This window comes from Camelina sativa, chromosome 2, assembly GCF_000633955.1.
Source record: "Camelina sativa cultivar DH55 chromosome 2, Cs, whole genome shotgun sequence".
Lineage (NCBI taxonomy): Eukaryota > Viridiplantae > Streptophyta > Magnoliopsida > Brassicales > Brassicaceae > Camelina > Camelina sativa.
This window is the reverse complement of record NC_025686.1, coordinates 26,874,339-26,895,836: the sequence shown is the minus strand read 5'-3', so window position 1 is coordinate 26,895,836 and position 21,498 is coordinate 26,874,339. Positions and strand designations below refer to the sequence as shown.

General features: G+C 34.9%; 2 protein-coding genes and 1 pseudogene across 2 annotated transcripts; 1 reads left to right on the top strand and 2 right to left on the bottom strand.

Annotated features, from left to right (window-relative positions):
- Positions 3,901-6,924, bottom strand: LOC104757240 (annotated as a pseudogene).
- Positions 7,562-13,104, bottom strand: LOC104741171. The gene is made up of 10 exons (XM_019238296.1): positions 12,812-13,104; positions 12,064-12,455; positions 9,781-9,903; positions 9,370-9,670; positions 9,041-9,271; positions 8,534-8,952; positions 8,340-8,417; positions 8,106-8,180; positions 7,840-7,946; positions 7,562-7,730 (listed from the first exon to the last, which is right to left on the bottom strand). The coding sequence occupies exons 1-10, from the start codon at positions 13,068-13,070 to the stop codon at positions 7,727-7,729; spliced, it is 1,989 nt and encodes a 662-aa protein (XP_019093841.1). The 5' UTR covers positions 13,071-13,104; the 3' UTR covers positions 7,562-7,726.
- LOC104741179 (cytochrome P450 94B1-like) lies at positions 17,832-19,527 on the top strand. The gene has a single exon (XM_010461976.1). It carries the CDS (start codon positions 17,882-17,884, stop codon positions 19,403-19,405), a length of 1,524 nt encoding a protein of 507 aa, XP_010460278.1. The 5' UTR covers positions 17,832-17,881; the 3' UTR covers positions 19,406-19,527.

Sequence of the window (21,498 nt, the reverse complement as noted above, 5' to 3'; positions counted from 1 at the left end):
GTTATGAATTTGTTTTTCTCTTTTCAAACCTTATTAAATAAAAATATAATACTTTTAATTACTATCCTGCAAAATGTTAAATGTGGTTAACTATGCATTAATTGTTAGGAAAGTATTTCCCTTAACTGATCATCAAAGAAAAAAGGTTTTATAATCTGTGTTTTTTTTTTTTTTTTTTTTTNTGAATAATTTTTTTTTTCTTTGTATGTAAAAGTTTCTCCCTTAGCCGGCTTCCATGGATTAATCACCTTCGAGGCTCAAACTTCGAATTAGTCTTGCCAGTATACTAATAATAACATTGAGTGTATTTATGAAAAGTCAGTTAAGAAACAGTTTAGTTATCAAATAATCAAATTAAAGCGAGTTTGAGATTGCATATTTTGTGGTGGAATACATATATAATATATTAATTAACCCTTGCGATTCACTTAAGTTCAATAAGACCATCGTTACCGTTAGTAACCCTCACGTTGTTTTAAAAAACAAAAATTATTATTTTATTCATTTATTATCTTTTATTAATTGTAACCATTATGTAAGTGACAGCTGTTAATTATTTGAGAGAAACGATTTTTGCTATAGCAATTTGAGTATCCATTCTTTTCTTTTCTTTTCTCTTCTCTTTCATCACTATATTAATTTTTTATTAATGAATAACTTGCTTAGTAACTCCCACTAATGATGCCCTAACAACAAATAAAATAGAAAATACAAGATCCTTAAGAGTTTGCCGAACTAAACAATTAATACATCAAAAAAGACACGGAAGAGATTAGCTAGGTTTTCCATGAATTTTGGGTGCACTACGCAGTCTTTTGATACTTAAGAAAATGAAGAAAACAAAAAACATAATTAGTTTGGTGTTTTTTCCAAATTACACATTACAAAATGCAGATTCTAAGAGATCCCCATGAAGCGTTTATATTACAAATTTACAATATATGATGTTACGACAGAGATTTGATACCTACAAATCAAATGAATGATAAAATAGCTTAATATGTAGGATTGGTCGTCAAAACGAGAAAAATACTGTGTGAACAACGCCCAGACCTAGTCATAACCTAGATTACACGAATACAAACTTCATTTAGAGGACACATTACATACTGTTAATCATTCGTATCACACAATTGTATTGGGTAATTAGGTAATGACCCGAAAATACAAATAACTTTAAAGAGAAAGCTTCGTAACTTTATGTGACAAGTGGGAAACTGAAGATTGTAAGGATCTAGGGAGAATACTTCATAGTTGATTCATCACATGATATATATTTTTAAAAAAACTAAAAGCTAATACTAAAAAGAAAGGAAAGAGGAATAAAAGGGCATCAAGAATTAGGAGTGTGAAGAGAGAATAAATCACACAAGATAAGACAATTTCTTTGGCACATATCTATATATACATTTTTCAAGTACATTTAGCAAATAAATCCTAAACTTGCCACTTATTTACAAGACTGCCATTAGTATTTAAATTTAATTTATAAAATTTAAACTAAAATATTAAAATGATTAACCGATTTACCAAAATCGGAACTGATATTAAATATATTAATTACTGTTACAAATCTAATATTAAACACAATTTTTCATAAAATTCGGATCCTAATTTAATTAAGTTGTTGTTTTGGAAACATAATTATTATACTTTCAAAAAAAAAAAAAAATATTTTCACTTTAGAAATTAAGTTATACATAACTATAGTAAGAGACTAAATAGTTTCGGAAACATAATAATTAACTTAATTATTTTCAATTAACATATAACATTCAATTAATTTTTCTAAAATGTCTTAATTCTGATTTTTTAAAATACGAAAATAATAAAAAGTTACATTCTCTAATATTAATATGAAATAGTTAAATTCACACAAAAAATAATTGCATTTATTCATAAGGATGACTTTCATTGATAAATACCAAACTGTTATTATCATTAGCTATTTTGGATTAAAATTGTTTTCTAGATTTGTTAATATCACAATTTATAATTTTAAATTACTACATTAGCTATATTGGATTAAAATTATTTTATAAATTCGTTAACATCATAATATAAAAAGTTAAATTACAAAAACCAAGATTTGGTTTTGACAAAAAAAAAAAAAACAACAAAGATTTGGCATTTTAAGTTATCTTTGATAAGGTTTTCTATTTGTGGGTCAATTATATTTTAGAAGATATTCTATAGAATAATTAATAATTTGTAAAAATATATATTAATTGTATACACAAATAATTCTTAAACAATCAGCCTAATCAATAAAATAATTGATTTTTGATCTTAAAGGAGGATCTGTGGCCGAGATTTTTGATCTCAACGCATTGATCTCAACATATTTAAAACTAATTTTTACTTTCACGGATTTCATATGATGAATTTTTGTGGATTATAAATCTTTGAACATGTTGCCTAACCCGCCTAGCATGACGGGTTTAGACTATAGAACCAACACTAAAACTATTAGTTTATCACATATATACTATGGATTTGTAATCATAGTTTAGAAAATTAACTTATAAATTATTTAGCATATGAACTACAAAATACTACACATACTATAACACATTGTTAATATTCAAAAAAAAAATACACATAAAAATATACAATAAAATACCATATAGGCATATACCTCTGTTTAATTCTAGAGAACAAAACAAATCTAGAATTTTTATATTCTATCTAATAACAAATTTAATGTAATTAAGTTATAAACTTTGTAAAAGTGTAAGAAGAAGAAAAAGAATTGTAAACAAAATTATAAATTAATTAGAAAAAGTTAATTAATTGAGAATTTAAAAACTAAATAAATTAAAAATTATTATTTAAAATACAATAATTTATATTTAGCCTCGCGGTGTACCGCGGGTGAAATCCTAGTATATATATATATATATATATATCTCCACAATTTAGCTAGCGAGACCCACTTTTTAAAGATAATAAAACTGTATCTATCCCGCCCGCGTATCTTTTGTTCCATTGCATTGCATCACTCGTTATTTGTTCGTTACATCATCATATCATCATGAAATTATGAGTCTTAACGTACGAGATAACATATGATGTTGATATACAATACAACATCTGAAAAAATAGAGTATATAGGTAAATAAATATGTAGAAAGCTCGAGAGACCCACTTTTTAAAGATAATAAAAGTATATCTCTATCTCGCCCGCGTATCTTTTGTTCCATTGCATCAGTCGTTATTTGTTCGTTACATCATCATACATATCATCATGAAATTATGAGTTATCATATGTTATTTGGACGAGATAACATATGATGTTGGTATACAATGTACATTTGAAAAAACAGAGTATATAGGTAAATATGTCGAAAGCTCGAGAGAATTGTGTGATTTACTAGCGTTAGGCAGATGGAGTACTAGCTAGTAAATCGAGTATTCTAAAGAAATTTACAATTTCTTATAGGTACTAATTAAGGAAGGCAGTAGAAGCATATCAAAAATTATTCTAACTTACTAACAGCATCATGCTTAAGCCAAACCAACGTAACTGATCAAACACAATAGCTAGTATTCATTTACACTGATGATCACCATTGAACCATCACATTATAATGAACTGAGGCTATGTCTAATTGAGATCACAAACCACCAATAGTGTTTCTTCTTGAATGTTCATTAACACCATGATCCGAATACGTGTCTAATATACGAAAATTTTGATTATGTAGCATATACTCCAACTCAACCATATGTATACGAATTTTGAATATTTCTATACCCTATCTTTAATTTACAAGTTAAAATGGAATGGATTACATATGCTTTCAAAAAGGTTGAGAATTGAGATACCTACTTTGTTATATGTCAGGATGTCAAACCTTATGCTTATCCAACGAAAATTTGAAATAATATTCGACAAGAAAAAAGTATATAAAATAAGGTCTAGTATTCCTTTTTTTGTTTTTGTTTTGTTTTTCTTAGTATAATTGTAGAATATATTCCTCTCTACTTTTGTGGGTCGTATACCTCTATGTTTTGTAAATCACGAAAGTAATGGACCTAATCTCTCTACATGCATGGTGCACAATTTAGTTTACGAATTTCGATTCCTATATATATATTTTAAGCTAAAAAGATAAACAACTCGAAAACTTTATTTGCATGTTACGACTGTTCAACGTTGTCTGTTTCTTCTTCATCATTATCTTTACGAGTTTCAGTTTCAGTAGTAGGCAGAGGCGGTAGCAAATCCTATCACAAGCTCTAATATCCCATCTGTGTCGATTACTCGTACTTCCTGTCCCTCGGGGGCCTTCTCTATGATCTACAAGAGAGTCACACAACAAGTGAGTTGATATGTTTATAAACAAGAAAAAGAAAACTGTTAAATGCAATGGTAGATATATGTTCATGACAACAGAAGCAACAACAAGAACAATGTTGGTGTACGTAACAGAACTTAGTGTGTGTTGACTCGCAACGAGGACACTTTTGAGGATGGTCGTGAGGCTGAGAGAGGCGATAGTGCAGCCAGCAGCCAGTATGTAGGCTGATGATGGATTCGAAGAGTCTAACATGCTTCCCCCTGATGACTGAGCTTCCTAACATATACAATGCAGAGAGCCATATCAAAATGTGGAATTTCTCTCTCTCTCTCTCTATAATTGAAGTGTAGAGCTCCAACTAACAATCAAATTACGAAAAGGAGATAAACTGGGAAAATAAAGACATGGATCTGACAAATTGAGATAAGTCATGCATGAACCTGTGTTGGCAGCAAGATTGTGCTGGAAAATAGCTTCAAAATCATCACATATGTCCGTTAGATTCTGCGCCACTGCTGAGGAACACGACTTCAGGGTTTTGTGTTTGTCAGAGTAAGACTGCAGGAGAACCATGTTGCCCAAAGAGAACCGTGACATGAAGAGGAAAAAGTCATTCAAATTCATTCCTGTAGATGATAATAGAAGCGAAGGGGTTAAAATAAGGATGTTTCATGGTCATATATACAAAACTCTGAGGGATTTTCTTGAATCTACTGTTCGATTATACATTCATAAGAATACATTCAGTCAACACTTATTCACTATGACACTATTGCACAGTGAGTTCTCCAAACATCCTACACAGATAGCTGTAATCTCTGCTTTAAATATCTCAAAGATATAGAAACTTTTCACTTGAAAGATCTCAGAAAGAAATGTAGAGCTCCAACTAACAATCAAATTACGAAAAGGAGATAAATCACGCATGAACCTGTGTTGGCAGCAAGATTACGCTGGCAAATAGCTTCGAAATCTTCACATATGTCTCTGACGTCTTCTATTGACTCTTCAGTGTCCTTGTAGCCCTTCCACAGTAGATCCCACTGAAACTCAACCAAACATGACTACTTCCTATTTTAGTTCAATCTCATATTTCCTTGTATAGAAAATTAGAAACACAAGTCGCCAAGTCATTACCACCCAAGATAGGTTGTATGCATTGAGCCAATTGTGGTTTATAGATATCGTGTCTTCCTGTAAAAAAAAATATTCGAGAAAATTCAAGAAAACAATGTTGGTGTACATACAATGAGAGGGAAAGAGAAAGGGGGAGAGAGATACCAAGTTATAACCCACTGGGAATAAAGATAACTTCACCGGGTTCTTGAATGCACTCAAGCCAGGTGGTCTGAATGCAAACCACAAAATGTGAATAAACACGTGGTGAAAGACGAGCTTACAGATCGAGGGTAAGAAGAGCTGATTTTTACCTTATTGAAACCGGGGAATTTAGTTTCATTCACCTCTTCAAAGATGTTATAAACACAATTCTTCATGTACCTGAAAAAAATCATCTAATGATAAGGCTAACAACACCTGAGAGAAGAAATGTGGATCACAGACAATTCACAGAAAGGTTACATGACCAATAGGATAAAAAAACACTTGCGTGTCATAAACAAGATGACTTTGAGGAGGAGGAAGGAAAAGCCATCCTTTTTTACCACAAACATTAGCTGACCAACTATAACATCTAAATACTTCAGCGTGTAGAGGTGTCCAAGATCCTGTAAGCAAAAGAGTTCGGAAATCATCAGCTTTCTCCAAAGGCCAAAACACTCAAAAAGACAACAACACAAACAGTTTGTTTGATCTTCTTACTCATACCTTTTCCAATCAGAGCAGCTAATTTGATCATGCTTCTGGAAACTATCTCTATCCTCATGCATATGGTCAAATTGATAGATATTAAGCCAATCATCAGAAAACAGCGGCGGCGTTTGGTAGGCTATATAGCTTGAATATTCAGCACAATCTTACAAGCGTGACCTCAGATATGCCACCTTGACAAAGTGCCAATCTTTCAGATACAAGACAGATTCCTTGATAGAATCATTGGCCCATTGCTCCACAAAGTCACTAACAGACATTTCTAATCTTTTCTGATCTGTGAACTCTCTCGTATCACAATCTGCAACCTGTAGATAACACACACCACCAAGTCAATGAACAAACAATTCATTCCCAAAACCAAAAAAAGATTCAATTTAATGCTACTAATAGTCTTATGAAAGCATGAACCTTTTACCTGGACTTTAGATATTCCGAAGAGAGTGGCAATGAAGTGGAGATTAGGGCGTCCATTCTTACCGACCCAATCTTCACGAGCTCTCCAATCGTCAGTGAGACCGGAGATTACTACTGGCTGGTTCTTGGCTAAGTATCTCTCTGCAAAAGCGTCGTAACTCAAATCTTTACCATTGATTTTCTCAATTTGCCCTATAATCTCTATTCTCCCATTTCCCCCCAACTCTCGGAAATTTTCGTCGCTCCCACCGGTGTAGAACCTCCGATCAAAGTCGCCGGTAAAGTTGATATGAAACGCGGTGTTTAGTTAATCTAAAACGCTGCGGTTAATGAATTGGTACGGCCCATTTCTTGACCCAATATGTAATGGCTCACTATCGATCAAACGGTGACGTGTTGAATTCCGGAACCGGATGGGTCAATGTCCTTTCTTATATGGTTATTATTGGTCGTCATAGTCTCTCTTTGAAATAGCCAGTCAACAAATTGTCACTTCCATATGCGATTGTTAAGAGTTCTACAATCAATTTTCATAGTTACCATTTTAATGGCTTGACTGACATATATAGAAAGTTAACAGAATGAAGATAAAGAAGGGTTGGTGATTTTGTCTTTATAAATAGAGAAAACTTTGTTCCCACTGAGTAAATAATATAAGCATTATATATCATATTTATATATACATAAAAGTTTTCAAATTAAGAAGAGAAATGGAGAAGAAATTGAGTGTGGTGGTGATGATGATGATGATGATCGTCTTGGCTGTAATTGAAACAGAAGCAGTAAATCATTTGTGTACATTCAAATGTGAAATCACATGCCGCGATCCAGAGTTCAAGTCAATCTGCTTTAAAAAGTGTATGGCCAAATGCATCCTTCAATCTTCATCCACAAATACCTTTCACTTAACTTGACACTCGCAGTAAATCTCTTTCTCTTTAAACTGTTTTTTTGAATGTATATATGCATGTATGTATGTGTGTGTGTCTTGTGTAATAGTAAAATTGACATGGTTTGAAACTTGAAAGATTTTGGCATTCAATAATAAATTTGAAAAACAATAGTGCACAGACTGAAACATAATAATTGCACAGAGATGACGACTTGGTAACAATTTAAAGTATGACGTAAATGAAAACCCGTCCCGAATACTTTCCTCCTACGTTTGATCTTTTCTACCTACAAGATTATATCAAATAATGAAACAATGAGCCCTAGGAAAAGTGAAAACATGAGACTTTCAGGTTTAATTTTAAATTACTAACATATATTTATAAATACACATTACTCTTTCTTGCAGGTTGGAGACTTTCGTCGAGGTCTACTACGTCCACGATTAGTAAGACGTAAACGAAGAGGAAAAATCGTCCGGAATGCTTTCCTCCTACGTTTTTCCTGCAACATTGTATATCAAATAATGAAACATGAGCACAAAACAGAGTCAGTAAACCAATTTCATGGTTTCTATTTTCACATTTGGGGACCCCAACTGTTTGATGAGAAAATAGCATTCTATCTGTTGAAAATATTTAGCTTTCATTAAGAAAAACTTGCCTGTCGGAGCCAATGCCCTCGATCGTACTCGAATGACTTAGTTTCCTTCTTCACCTTACGTCTCATCTCGCATACCTACAACATTGTATATGAATGAAACATGAGCATATTGGAAACATGGGACCTTTTTTTTTTTTTTTATCTCTGTCTCTACGACTGAATCAAGAAGCACACTTTCTTCTTTCAATTAATGTTTTAGCAACAAATCTTTAGTTAAGATTAAGAAAAACTTGCCTCTAGCCAACCCTCTGGATCGTACTCGGCCGAATGAACCTTCTCCCTAGATTGATAATACCCATTAATATAACCCTCCTGCATGAGGACGAGAGTGGAAACAGTTAAACAGGTTAATGCTCAAATGGTTAGACAATGAAACAATGTTAATTATGATACAAGGAGACAGACAGCGAGAGAGAGGGATAACTTACTTGTTGTGTATGTTCTTCAGTTGAGAGATGCGTCCTGAAATCATCAAGGCTTTCGTAATAACAGAGACACATTTCGCAATAAAATACTGAGGTAGATTCACTTTCACTTTTACTGAACTTCTGAATAGCGCGGCTTCTTGCCTCTAGATTAGAGGAAAAAACGTGTACTCTAGTCTCTGAAACTGTGCAAAAAATTTCACTTTTGCTGCAATTATGAAGGTGTTCTCTTGCCTCTGAAAGCGTGGCAAAACTTTCAATTTTACTGCACTTGCGAGGAACGTGTCCACTTGTTTCTGAAAGAGTGGAAAAACTTTCACTTGTACTGCACTTGTGAAGAACGTGTTTTCTTGTCTCTGAAACTGTGGAAAAACTTTCATTTGTGCTGCACTTGTGAAGAACGTGTCCACTTGTCTCTGGAACTGTGGAAAAGAAACATCGTAATTAGTTTAATGGTTATGTCAAACAGTACTGGATGACCGATGAGAGGACAGACAGACAAACAAACACCTGCAAGTAAGTTTTCCCAGAGCCACTCGGCAGAAGTGAGCAGGGGAGACATTTTGCGAGGCCTAGATAAATAAGCCAGAAAAAGCTTGTGTTTGTGCACTTGTAGTAGGGTGACAAGAGAAACTGAATAGATCAGATCCAACCTATCCGTTATGACCATAATAGTAGCCGGAGGAGGATTAGAATCTACCCATTTCTCAATATCTTCGTAAATTAGAGTTTCTTTGTAAGCTGTTTCAACAAAGGAAAGCAGCCATTGATCAGTAGGCACAGATGAATATTTTTAAACCGCCCCAAAATTCCAAAGATGGATAACCAAATGGACTAACCGTAACCGTTATGCACAACATAGATTCCAGTGGAAGAGAGCCCTCGCAGGAGGTGATCAGGGATACGGTTTAGGTCGCCAAAGGCAGTGATGGAGACAGGACCAGAGTAGCCAAGATTCTTGAATGCCGCTTCTAAACTCGGCCGGACCCGACGAGCATCATATCCCTTGGGGATCGGACATTCAAACAAGTCCCACCACACCGCTATCTGAGCTGTCGCGTATTCAGGCGTCGCCGGGTAGTCCCTTGCCCACTTCTCTGTTACACAGTCAACTACTTTCTGCGTAGGGTCTATAGCCTCCTGCTTGACAGAGAGTGGAAACAGAGGTAGTTGCTCAAAATATGTAGTAGACAATGAAACAATTCATATACAAGTATAGAGAGAGAGAGAGAGATATAGAGGATACGTACTTCTCGTTTATGCTTATAACTCGAGAGATGCTTCCTGAAATTTTCAGGGCTTTGGGAATCGAAGTTGCAAGATTTGCAGTAAAGCGTGGCAGATGATAACTCGCCCGGGTCACTGCACTTCTCCTGAACAAGTGGTGCCCTTCTGGTCTCATCATCCGCGTACCCTAGTACTCTTTCCCAAACCCACTCTCTACAAGTTTCTAAGATTGTCATATATTGATACTCGATTGAAGAAACCAGAAAAAGGTTGTATAGCGTCCGTTGTTGTAGCCGGGCCAGATCCCAAGCGAAGACAGTGTGCACCTGATTGGATATGATCATCATTGAAGCCGGAGCAGGATTTTTACCTCGCCATTCCACCATATCCGCATACATGAGTGAGTTTGTGCTTTCTGTTCCAGTACAGAGGAAAAAAAAGGATTACTTTAGCTAATTAAAGTATTAACCGTTTGCTTAACCAAAACAAAACAGAGCAAAAACACAAAAAGTGAGGTTAAATGTGCTTTCTGTTCCAGCCAGTACCAAAGAAAAAGAAAAGGATTAAGTCAGCTATTAACTTATTAAGCGTTTGCTAAATTATTTTACTAATTATTATTTGGGAGTTTATTAAATAAAAGAAATAAACAGAACAGAGCAAAACACACACAAAAAAGAGTGAGGATACTACCGAACCAGTTCCCGTGTCAGTGCTACTTCCAGTTTAAATATATAGAGGAAATTTCCAGAGATCGATAAAATTTGGACTTACCGGGTCTGGTATGTGCAACAGCGACTCCAGTGGAAGAGAGCACTCGCAGGATGTGATCAGCGGTTTGTGTTTGGTCGCCATAGGCAGTGATGGAGACAGGACCAGAGTAGCCAACACTCTTGAATGCCGCTTCTAAACTCGGACGGAAGAGACGAGCATCATAACCCTCTGGGATCGGACAGTCCTTCATGTCCCACCATACCGCTATTTTAGCAGCCTTCGCCGGTTCCTCCCACCACATTGAGAAGAGATTACTCATCCCTCTTAACCCTAAAAATCTAATAACAGACACAAGTCCCTCGATCCGTATTAGGGTTTCTTTCTTTTTATATACACCAAACTAATGGGCTTCAGTGAAATCCAGTAAAGGTGTGGACTTACGACATCGTTAAATTTATTTCTATAGTCCAGTAAAGGTCAGGTCTCATCTAGTGGGCCTTTTGTCATTGACTTACTTACATAATAACTTTTATTTAATACAATTTTATTTATAATATTACTTTGAATCATTTTTTCTAAACATTTTACCCAATGTGGGATGTTGAAACTTTTCATTTTCAATATATGTCCTTTTTAAAATTTCAAACCACAATTTATGCAGATATATGGATACAACAATGTCATTACATTATCATTCTTATGAAAACAATGATTTATTTCAAAAAATACTAGTATAGATTTGAACATTTGATTTTCTATATCTGCAACAGAAATTAATGCATCATAGACATTGATAAAAGNTTATGTCAAACAGTACTGGATGACCGATGAGAGGACAGACAGACAAACAAACACCTGCAAGTAAGTTTTCCCAGAGCCACTCGGCAGAAGTGAGCAGGGGAGACATTTTGCGAGGCCTAGATAAATAAGCCAGAAAAAGCTTGTGTTTGTGCACTTGTAGTAGGGTGACAAGAGAAACTGAATAGATCAGATCCAACCTATCCGTTATGACCATAATAGTAGCCGGAGGAGGATTAGAATCTACCCATTTCTCAATATCTTCGTAAATTAGAGTTTCTTTGTAAGCTGTTTCAACAAAGGAAAGCAGCCATTGATCAGTAGGCACAGATGAATATTTTTAAACCGCCCCAAAATTCCAAAGATGGATAACCAAATGGACTAACCGTAACCGTTATGCACAACATAGATTCCAGTGGAAGAGAGCCCTCGCAGGAGGTGATCAGGGATACGGTTTAGGTCGCCAAAGGCAGTGATGGAGACAGGACCAGAGTAGCCAAGATTCTTGAATGCCGCTTCTAAACTCGGCCGGACCCGACGAGCATCATATCCCTTGGGGATCGGACATTCAAACAAGTCCCACCACACCGCTATCTGAGCTGTCGCGTATTCAGGCGTCGCCGGGTAGTCCCTTGCCCACTTCTCTGTTACACAGTCAACTACTTTCTGCGTAGGGTCTATAGCCTCCTGCTTGACAGAGAGTGGAAACAGAGGTAGTTGCTCAAAATATGTAGTAGACAATGAAACAATTCATATACAAGTATAGAGAGAGAGAGAGAGATATAGAGGATACGTACTTCTCGTTTATGCTTATAACTCGAGAGATGCTTCCTGAAATTTTCAGGGCTTTGGGAATCGAAGTTGCAAGATTTGCAGTAAAGCGTGGCAGATGATAACTCGCCCGGGTCACTGCACTTCTCCTGAACAAGTGGTGCCCTTCTGGTCTCATCATCCGCGTACCCTAGTACTCTTTCCCAAACCCACTCTCTACAAGTTTCTAAGATTGTCATATATTGATACTCGATTGAAGAAACCAGAAAAAGGTTGTATAGCGTCCGTTGTTGTAGCCGGGCCAGATCCCAAGCGAAGACAGTGTGCACCTGATTGGATATGATCATCATTGAAGCCGGAGCAGGATTTTTACCTCGCCATTCCACCATATCCGCATACATGAGTGAGTTTGTGCTTTCTGTTCCAGTACAGAGGAAAAAAAAGGATTACTTTAGCTAATTAAAGTATTAACCGTTTGCTTAACCAAAACAAAACAGAGCAAAAACACAAAAAGTGAGGTTAAATGTGCTTTCTGTTCCAGCCAGTACCAAAGAAAAAGAAAAGGATTAAGTCAGCTATTAACTTATTAAGCGTTTGCTAAATTATTTTACTAATTATTATTTGGGAGTTTATTAAATAAAAGAAATAAACAGAACAGAGCAAAACACACACAAAAAAGAGTGAGGATACTACCGAACCAGTTCCCGTGTCAGTGCTACTTCCAGTTTAAATATATAGAGGAAATTTCCAGAGATCGATAAAATTTGGACTTACCGGGTCTGGTATGTGCAACAGCGACTCCAGTGGAAGAGAGCACTCGCAGGATGTGATCAGCGGTTTGTGTTTGGTCGCCATAGGCAGTGATGGAGACAGGACCAGAGTAGCCAACACTCTTGAATGCCGCTTCTAAACTCGGACGGAAGAGACGAGCATCATAACCCTCTGGGATCGGACAGTCCTTCATGTCCCACCATACCGCTATTTTAGCAGCCTTCGCCGGTTCCTCCCACCACATTGAGAAGAGATTACTCATCCCTCTTAACCCTAAAAATCTAATAACAGACACAAGTCCCTCGATCCGTATTAGGGTTTCTTTCTTTTTATATACACCAAACTAATGGGCTTCAGTGAAATCCAGTAAAGGTGTGGACTTACGACATCGTTAAATTTATTTCTATAGTCCAGTAAAGGTCAGGTCTCATCTAGTGGGCCTTTTGTCATTGACTTACTTACATAATAACTTTTATTTAATACAATTTTATTTATAATATTACTTTGAATCATTTTTTCTAAACATTTTACCCAATGTGGGATGTTGAAACTTTTCATTTTCAATATATGTCCTTTTTAAAATTTCAAACCACAATTTATGCAGATATATGGATACAACAATGTCATTACATTATCATTCTTATGAAAACAATGATTTATTTCAAAAAATACTAGTATAGATTTGAACATTTGATTTTCTATATCTGCAACAGAAATTAATGCATCATAGACATTGATAAAAGAATTATAGTTAAAATGTTAAAAATAAATTACTAAAACTTCAAATGATAATAATGCACCCGTCTCAATCAAAATCTTTGAAATCTCATAGTGTGAAACTTTCAGTCTTTGACTATAGAGTAGCTTCATACCCTTTTCGGAGAGAAATGCCTCCCAACAAAAGGAAGAAAGGCAAGTCAAAACCTATATGCCCATGTTTTTATTGAAATGATCTCCGTTAAGACTTTTTGGAGCTCCTCAATCTGGTTTGGTTTATCTAGGCTCTCATGAAACTTGTCTGGTCTTGCAGGATGAGCTCATTGCGCGGCTGAAGAGTGCTAACTGAAGTTAAAGAGGGATCAACAAGATTGAGAAAACGCCCTGGTGAATATATGTATCTTTTAGAGGTTTCCAAATAGGAGAATTTGTCATATGAAAAATTGTTGTTCTTCTTGATCAAAAACATATCCTTTGGATCTCTTCTGATTATCAGAAATGATGGTACACTTTTTGATTTATGAACCTGGTTTGGTTTGGGTCTCATCAAAAAAAATTTGTAACATGAATTTCATATTTTGATATTGAACCGAACCAAACCAAAACCAGACGCCCGTGCTGAAACTAAATATGACTTTTTGGACTGTTTTAAGCTTTAACTAAAAATAATCAAAGGAGAAGTAGGCAACGCAAAATAAAATTTGACCCGCAAGTGAGACATAAAAAGATTTCAAAATTTCATTTCACCTACCAAAAAGTGAAACATGTAAATCTTTTTGCGATTTGATTTCCTGAAAATATGAGAACTTTAGCAGTTCTATATATTTTGTTATATAAATTTAGTTTACTTTCGAGATCACATTTTATGCTGATATTAAAACGAGTTCCATTTTTTAGCATCATAAGAATTTGTGTGCTGGACTCGAAACCACGAAGTCTCTCTTTGTACGGTGAGAACGAAAAAATAAAAGAGATAGCACTAGCAGTATACATTAAGAAGAAAAAAAGCAGGCATTCTTTTTCTTGTATCGGTTTGTCGCTATGAATGTATTAAATGAACGCAAGAATGAGACACTTGTGGACAGTTTCTAAAACAGTAAAAGGGGAAACTCGCAGTTAATGATTCTGAGCTTTCGTACTAAAATGGACCCACGTTTTCCAAGCGGCGCCGTTTTCTGGTCACAACGTGAGTGGCTCCATACCATACACATACATTTTCCCCATATTTTGCATATGAACTAACTAATAATAATGTTTTCTCTCAGTCTAATCATTGATAACCAAATAATTTGTATGCACCATTTTGCTTTTCCATATATTCCCAATAGATTAATTTTTTTAGTGTTTATCTAATTTCTAAATTTTTAATTTTATATATTATAAAAATATATTTTCCCCTGTGCACTCATAAAAATATCATACAGCTATTAACAATTAAGGAAAAGAGCTACTCAAAACACCAATCTACTAGGAGTCTAGGAATAAGAAGATTTACTACGTAAAAAAAAATCTAGACAACTCTAAAACTAAGTAAAAGTGTACTTTAGAAAAGAAAACTGTGGATGAATTTCAGGAAGCACGAGCTTGGGCAAAACAAAAAAAAAGTCAATGGAACAAAGAGTAATCAGATTTTTACATTATGAGAAGAAAGAAAGCTCAAGTTTCAAACCACGAGAACCACGTGCTCAAAAACTGATAAAGATCCAACTTGAACTAGTCGTCACAAAAAGTGTATATTTATTTGTTTTTTCGACGTACAGTGAGTTAATAAGAATCGTGCATCCATCTATTTGTTTTTGATTTCGGCTCAAGGATTTCATCAACGTGTTCGATCTTATCCGACACATGTCTCTTTATTGGCGGATTCTCCAACCAGTTACTTTGTCCTCATCATGTAATGAAATTATTCTTCTACACCTAGCTACAACTCATTAGACTTATATAGAGCTTTGATTCAATTAATATAATTAGATGTTTAGAACCCAACATACGTGCAATCATATGGGACACAATAATCTTTGATAGTTCACCATTATTTATCAACAATACATATGGCAAAAATTTGTATGTACTTCTATCGATTATGAAAATATATATTTTTATTTGTAAAAATCGAGTTTTACAACAATGAAAATATGTCTAAAAACATATAATTTATGGTTCGAAATATGATCGAGAAAAACCGCAAAATTTTATGCGTTTCGATCAGAATTCGGATTTAACCATGAATATAAGAGACTCTTTGCATATCTTCTTCTCGACACTTTTTTATCTTGGTCTCTGGCCGGCATATATACGGACCAACTCCTTAAGATGCTTTACAAATGCTTTTTTTAAAAAGATGTCTATTGCATATATAATATTGTGCTATTGGGACCTTATCAGCTATCGTATATTATTCGATATTCCCTTTGATTCAAAAGATCTTCGAGAACCCCCAAGAATCAAATTTCAAATTCAATAAACCCCACTTATGTCATCACGTGCTGGAACTTATAATTAATGATTAGATTACTAATAGCGTTTGTACTAATTAGTACTAATAGAAGTACTAATTAAGTGAAAGATTCTAAAACAACCTATGTGGCTATGTGTAATATTCCACTAAGGCTAATTTTGATTTGATTATATTCTTATTTACATGTTGCTTGTAATTGTATGCAACCAACAACCTTACAATCAAATGCGTACTTTTTTTTTTTTGGCGTCAGTAGCAGATGCTTTCAATAATTCAATATTTTTGCATGTAATGGTTATAACTTTGATGGAGATGAGCAAATCTAGCTATCTCTCTGTATTAGTATTTTTAAAATTGACATATATCTATACAAACAATTTTACAACAGATGGTTCAATTCCGCGCATCACAAAATTTATGCATACAGACTACAGTAAACAACTCTACTTACATCACATTAGAGATCTATATTATAAGTTAATCTCAATCAATAATAATTTGAATTACTTACGTATCAAACCAAAACATAGCAGAAAAAAAGTAACATCACAAAATGTTTAACCTTTTCAGCGTCTGAACCGTGTCTACATTTTTCTTGTAGTGATATTATTAAATTTTGGNATAGAAGTACTAATTAAGTGAAAGATTCTAAAACAACCTATGTGGCTATGTGTAATATTCCACTAAGGCTAATTTTGATTTGATTATATTCTTATTTACATGTTGCTTGTAATTGTATGCAACCAACAACCTTACAATCAAATGCGTACTTTTTTTTTTTTGGCGTCAGTAGCAGATGCTTTCAATAATTCAATATTTTTGCATGTAATGGTTATAACTTTGATGGAGATGAGCAAATCTAGCTATCTCTCTGTATTAGTATTTTTAAAATTGACATATATCTATACAAACAATTTTACAACAGATGGTTCAATTCCGCGCATCACAAAATTTATGCATACAGACTACAGTAAACAACTCTACTTACATCACATTAGAGATCTATATTATAAGTTAATCTCAATCAATAATAATTTGAATTACTTACGTATCAAACCAAAACATAGCAGAAAAAAAGTAACATCACAAAATGTTTAACCTTTTCAGCGTCTGAACCGTGTCTACATTTTTCTTGTAGTGATATTATTAAATTTTGGCCGGAGACTTGCCCACCAGTGCGGGGTGGTACTAGCTTGTCCAAATCAATCTTCATTTTTTTTGGTCCCTGTCTGATTGCCATGTTGCGTCGACATTTAATAAAAGTTTGTTTTAAAAAACATTTTACTTCTTTATCAGTTTGACACTAGTTTAATTCCTTCATCTTTTCAAGCAAAAACAACTTTGTTGATCAAGTTAAACTATTTTTTTTTTATATCAAAGAGAATACCAATTTCTCTTGTTAATAAAAAGCAAAATCCTTGAATGTCTAATTTATAATGGTCAAACAGTCCAAGTGTCCAACATTTGTTTGATAACTTCTTTCTAAAAGTAGCTTCGATGTTTGACAAAAAAAAAAAAACGAGCCTACACATATTTCCGTTTTCCATTTCTTTTTTGTAATTTTTGAAAATGACATTTTTTACATTTGTAAGAAGAAGAAGAAAAAAAGAAAAACTTTCATCTACCTATAAAACAACTTTGTTTTCGTTGATCAAAATTAGGATTGAGACAATCGCTGAGCAAATAAAATAAAAAGAGTGACAATAAAGAAAAAGAATGAAAAAGATAATAACTTTATTAATTATGTCGTGTTCTGTACCGAAGTCATATGGTCGGAGCCACAACTTTTTATTCTGTTTTCATTCGCCTATATATACAATAGTTCCTTTACAGACCAAGAACATATACCAAAACAAACATAATTAACTTACCCAAACAAGAAACCAAAGAATTCCAAAATGGAAATGTTCAATGCATTATTTCTCATCCTATTTCCAGTCTTAGGGTTCATATTCATCTTCTCATCATTTTCAAACAACAAAACCCTAAAACCCAAAACCACATCATCCTCTAAACCGACGTCGTATCCACTCATCGGTTCTATTCTCTCATTTAACAAAAACCGTCACCGTCTTCTTCAGTGGTACACCGATCTCCTCCGTCTTTCTCCTTCTCAAACTATCACCTTCGATCTCCTCTTCCGTCGTCGGACTATTATCACTGCGAACCCAGAAAACGTCGAGCACATTCTCAAAACAAATTTTTGTAACTTCCCTAAAGGCAAACCTTTCACCGAGCTACTCGGAGATCTACTCGGCGGCGGAATCTTTAATTCTGACGGCGAGTTATGGAGCTCTCAGCGTAAACTTGCGAGCCACGAGTTTACTATGCGTTCTCTTAGGGAATTCACTTTCGAAATCCTCCGTGAGGAAGTTCAAAACCGCCTCATTCCGGTGCTTTCCTCCGCCGCGGACGGTGGATGTACGGTTGATCTTCAGGAGGTTTTGAAGCGCTTTGCCTTCGATGTTGTTTGTAAAGTTTCGTTGGGTTGGGATCCAGATTGTTTGGATTTGACTCGACCCGTTCCGGATCTTGTTAAGGCTTTTGATGTAGCGGCGGAGATCAGCGCTCGCCGCGCCACGGAGCCGGTTTACGCCGTGTGGAAGCTAAAGCGTTTGTTCAACATAGGGAGCGAGAGGAGGCTGAGAGAAGCGATCATGACCGTACACGCGTCTGTCTCCGAGATCATCCGTGCCAAAAAGAAAAGCCTCGATATCGGTGGTGACGTATCGGACAAGCAAGACCTCTTGTCGAGGTTTCTCGCCTCCGGCCACGGGGAAGAAGCCGTGAGGGATAGTGTCATAAGCTTTATTATGGCGGGAAGGGATACTACGTCGGCGGCGATGACGTGGCTGTTTTGGTTGTTGAGTCAAAACGATGACGTAGAGAAAAAGATACTTGAAGAAGTGAGAGGCAAAGGATCTTTAGGGTTAGGGTTCGAGGATTTGAGAGAGATGAGTTACACGAAAGCAAGTCTCTGTGAAGCAATGAGGCTTTACCCACCAGTGGCTTGGGACTCAAAGCATGCAGCCAACGACGACGTTTTGCCAGACGGAACACTTGTCCGAAAAGGAGACAAAGTTACTTATTTCCCTTACGGTATGGGAAGGATGGAGAAGGTGTGGGGGCAAGACTGGGGCGAGTTTAAACCGAACCGGTGGTTTGAGGAAGAACCAAATTACGGTTCTAAACCGGTTTTGAAAAGTGTGAGTTCGTTCAAATTTCCGGTTTTCCAAGCCGGACCAAGGGTGTGCATAGGGAAAGACATGGCTTTCACACAAATGAAATACGTGGTTGGTTCAGTTTTGAGTCGGTTTGAAATTGTACCAGTTCGCAATAACCGGCCGGTATTTGTTCCTCTGTTAACGGCTCACATGGCTGGTGGGCTAAAGGTGAAGATCAAGAGGAGAGTGCAAGTATAATCCGATCGATGTATATAATAATAATTTGTTAATTGATCAAGTCATGTCCTTATAAAAATATCCAACTAATATGTAAAATGTGTGGTTTATGTATTAGATCAAATAAATATGTTTATGATTCACAGTGTACTTGTGAATAGATAATGATATAAAATATAAATGGTGCTATCGAAGTGGATCCGATATATTAATCAGTTTGATAGAGACATAGGTCACAAAAAGTATGTATATTAAACAATTTACAAACTGAGTACAGTAACCATTGGTTCTATTTTTATACAACGAGTTTACAGAAAAATCACCTAATAATTATCTTACAAGATTTTGTCTAATTGGTCGGGATAACACAAGTTATACACTAGAACACTCATCATCACCAGAACACTAGAAGTTATATGTTTGATACCCAACTTCAATGAATCTATTCAAATTTGCTTTAAATTCATTGTCTCCTGATATGAAGATCTGATTGTGTGTGTAACGATTATGAGAGCTATTTTTAAGAAAACGATCTATCTCATCTTTAATACACACATCGGCAGCTTGATTGTCCATTGTCACTCTTTCACTTGGTCCTGAAATGAAATCAAACATATTCAATATATGATTTTATTAAATAAAAGACGCATGTAATTCACCAAAAGAATTGAAATACTTACTATTACATTCGTTGGCATAAAAGATTGTAATGTCCTTCATTTTTGGTTTATTTAAGTCTTTACAACCAACAAAAGCAAAGATTCGTAATGGTCTTTGAGTCTATCCACTTCCACTCGCGATTAACATCGGCAATATGTGCAGTTTTGGTTCAAGACGTTATTTCCAGAGACTCTTCAGCACGATAACAAACGAAAAGCTCACAACCGATACAGTTCATTCTAAACTGTCTCTCCATTTTCCCTTCACCGCTGTTAACAAACCAAAACATAAAGGAAATAAACTACTACATCCAAAATCTGAAGCTTAAGACTGAATCCACTAGCCCCATATAAAGACTTACCGTTTCAATAGAACTTTTCCTCCCTTGCTGACATTTAACCTAGCAAGGTGCTTCTTCTTGTCAAGTACATTCGATATTGTTAATATATATGAATTAAAATTCTCATTTAGGACACGTTAATAAATACAACCAAATTTCTAATTCATAAAAATATAACATTTCAAATATTATAAAAGACAATTATCATAAATGATACCAAAACAAATTGTGTTTCCAAAAGAGTTTATAGCAAAATAAAACACATGTATACTATTACTATATAGTGATCTGTTTTTTTTTTTTTGTTGCGTTTTCGGTAATAATCAATTAGTAAACGTACAATTATCCAAGTGACTCTTTGATGGTCAAACTAATTGTAATAAATATTTGTGAACGCAAAGATTGTCAAAGGTACATTACTATTATTATACGTAAGAGTTGTTTGACTTGGGATATTAATATACGAGTCTATCTTAATATTCTTTTCAGAATATATATCACTCTAATTTTGGTGTTTGTTTATATATATTGATTATTGCCTCATTATGAAATTTGGAAGAACAGCAAAGCTATCACATCTACCTTTTTTTCAGAATATATCATCACTCTAATTTTGGTGTTTGTTTATATTGAAAAAGGATAAATCACCCAGCAAAACATGAATTTCCTCTTTATTGATCGATTGACCACTTTATATAGCAAACACCACAGCAAGAAGTATTATGCTAATGTCTTCTCTCTCAACCTAACGAGCCGAATTTATAAAGGCTGCAAATGGTTGCACAATTGAACAGGTTGAAGGAGTTGAAAAAAATTATTCAACCAAATTTCACCATTTGATTGGAAGAGGTTGAAGAAGTTGGAAAAATCTATTCAACCCATTCAACCTAAAAAGTTGAAAAAATAAACTAATCCTACAGCAAAAATGTTCAACTTGTTCAACCACTATTTTGGAGATGAATGGGTCGAATATTTTCCAACTCAAATTTATTCAACTCATTTTTTCAATTTTAAGCAACCATTTGCAGCCAAAGTTCTAACGGCCAAAGAAACGTGATCATCTCTTCCTTCTTAGTTTATACACGTTTGATAATGAGCTGGAGACATATCATAT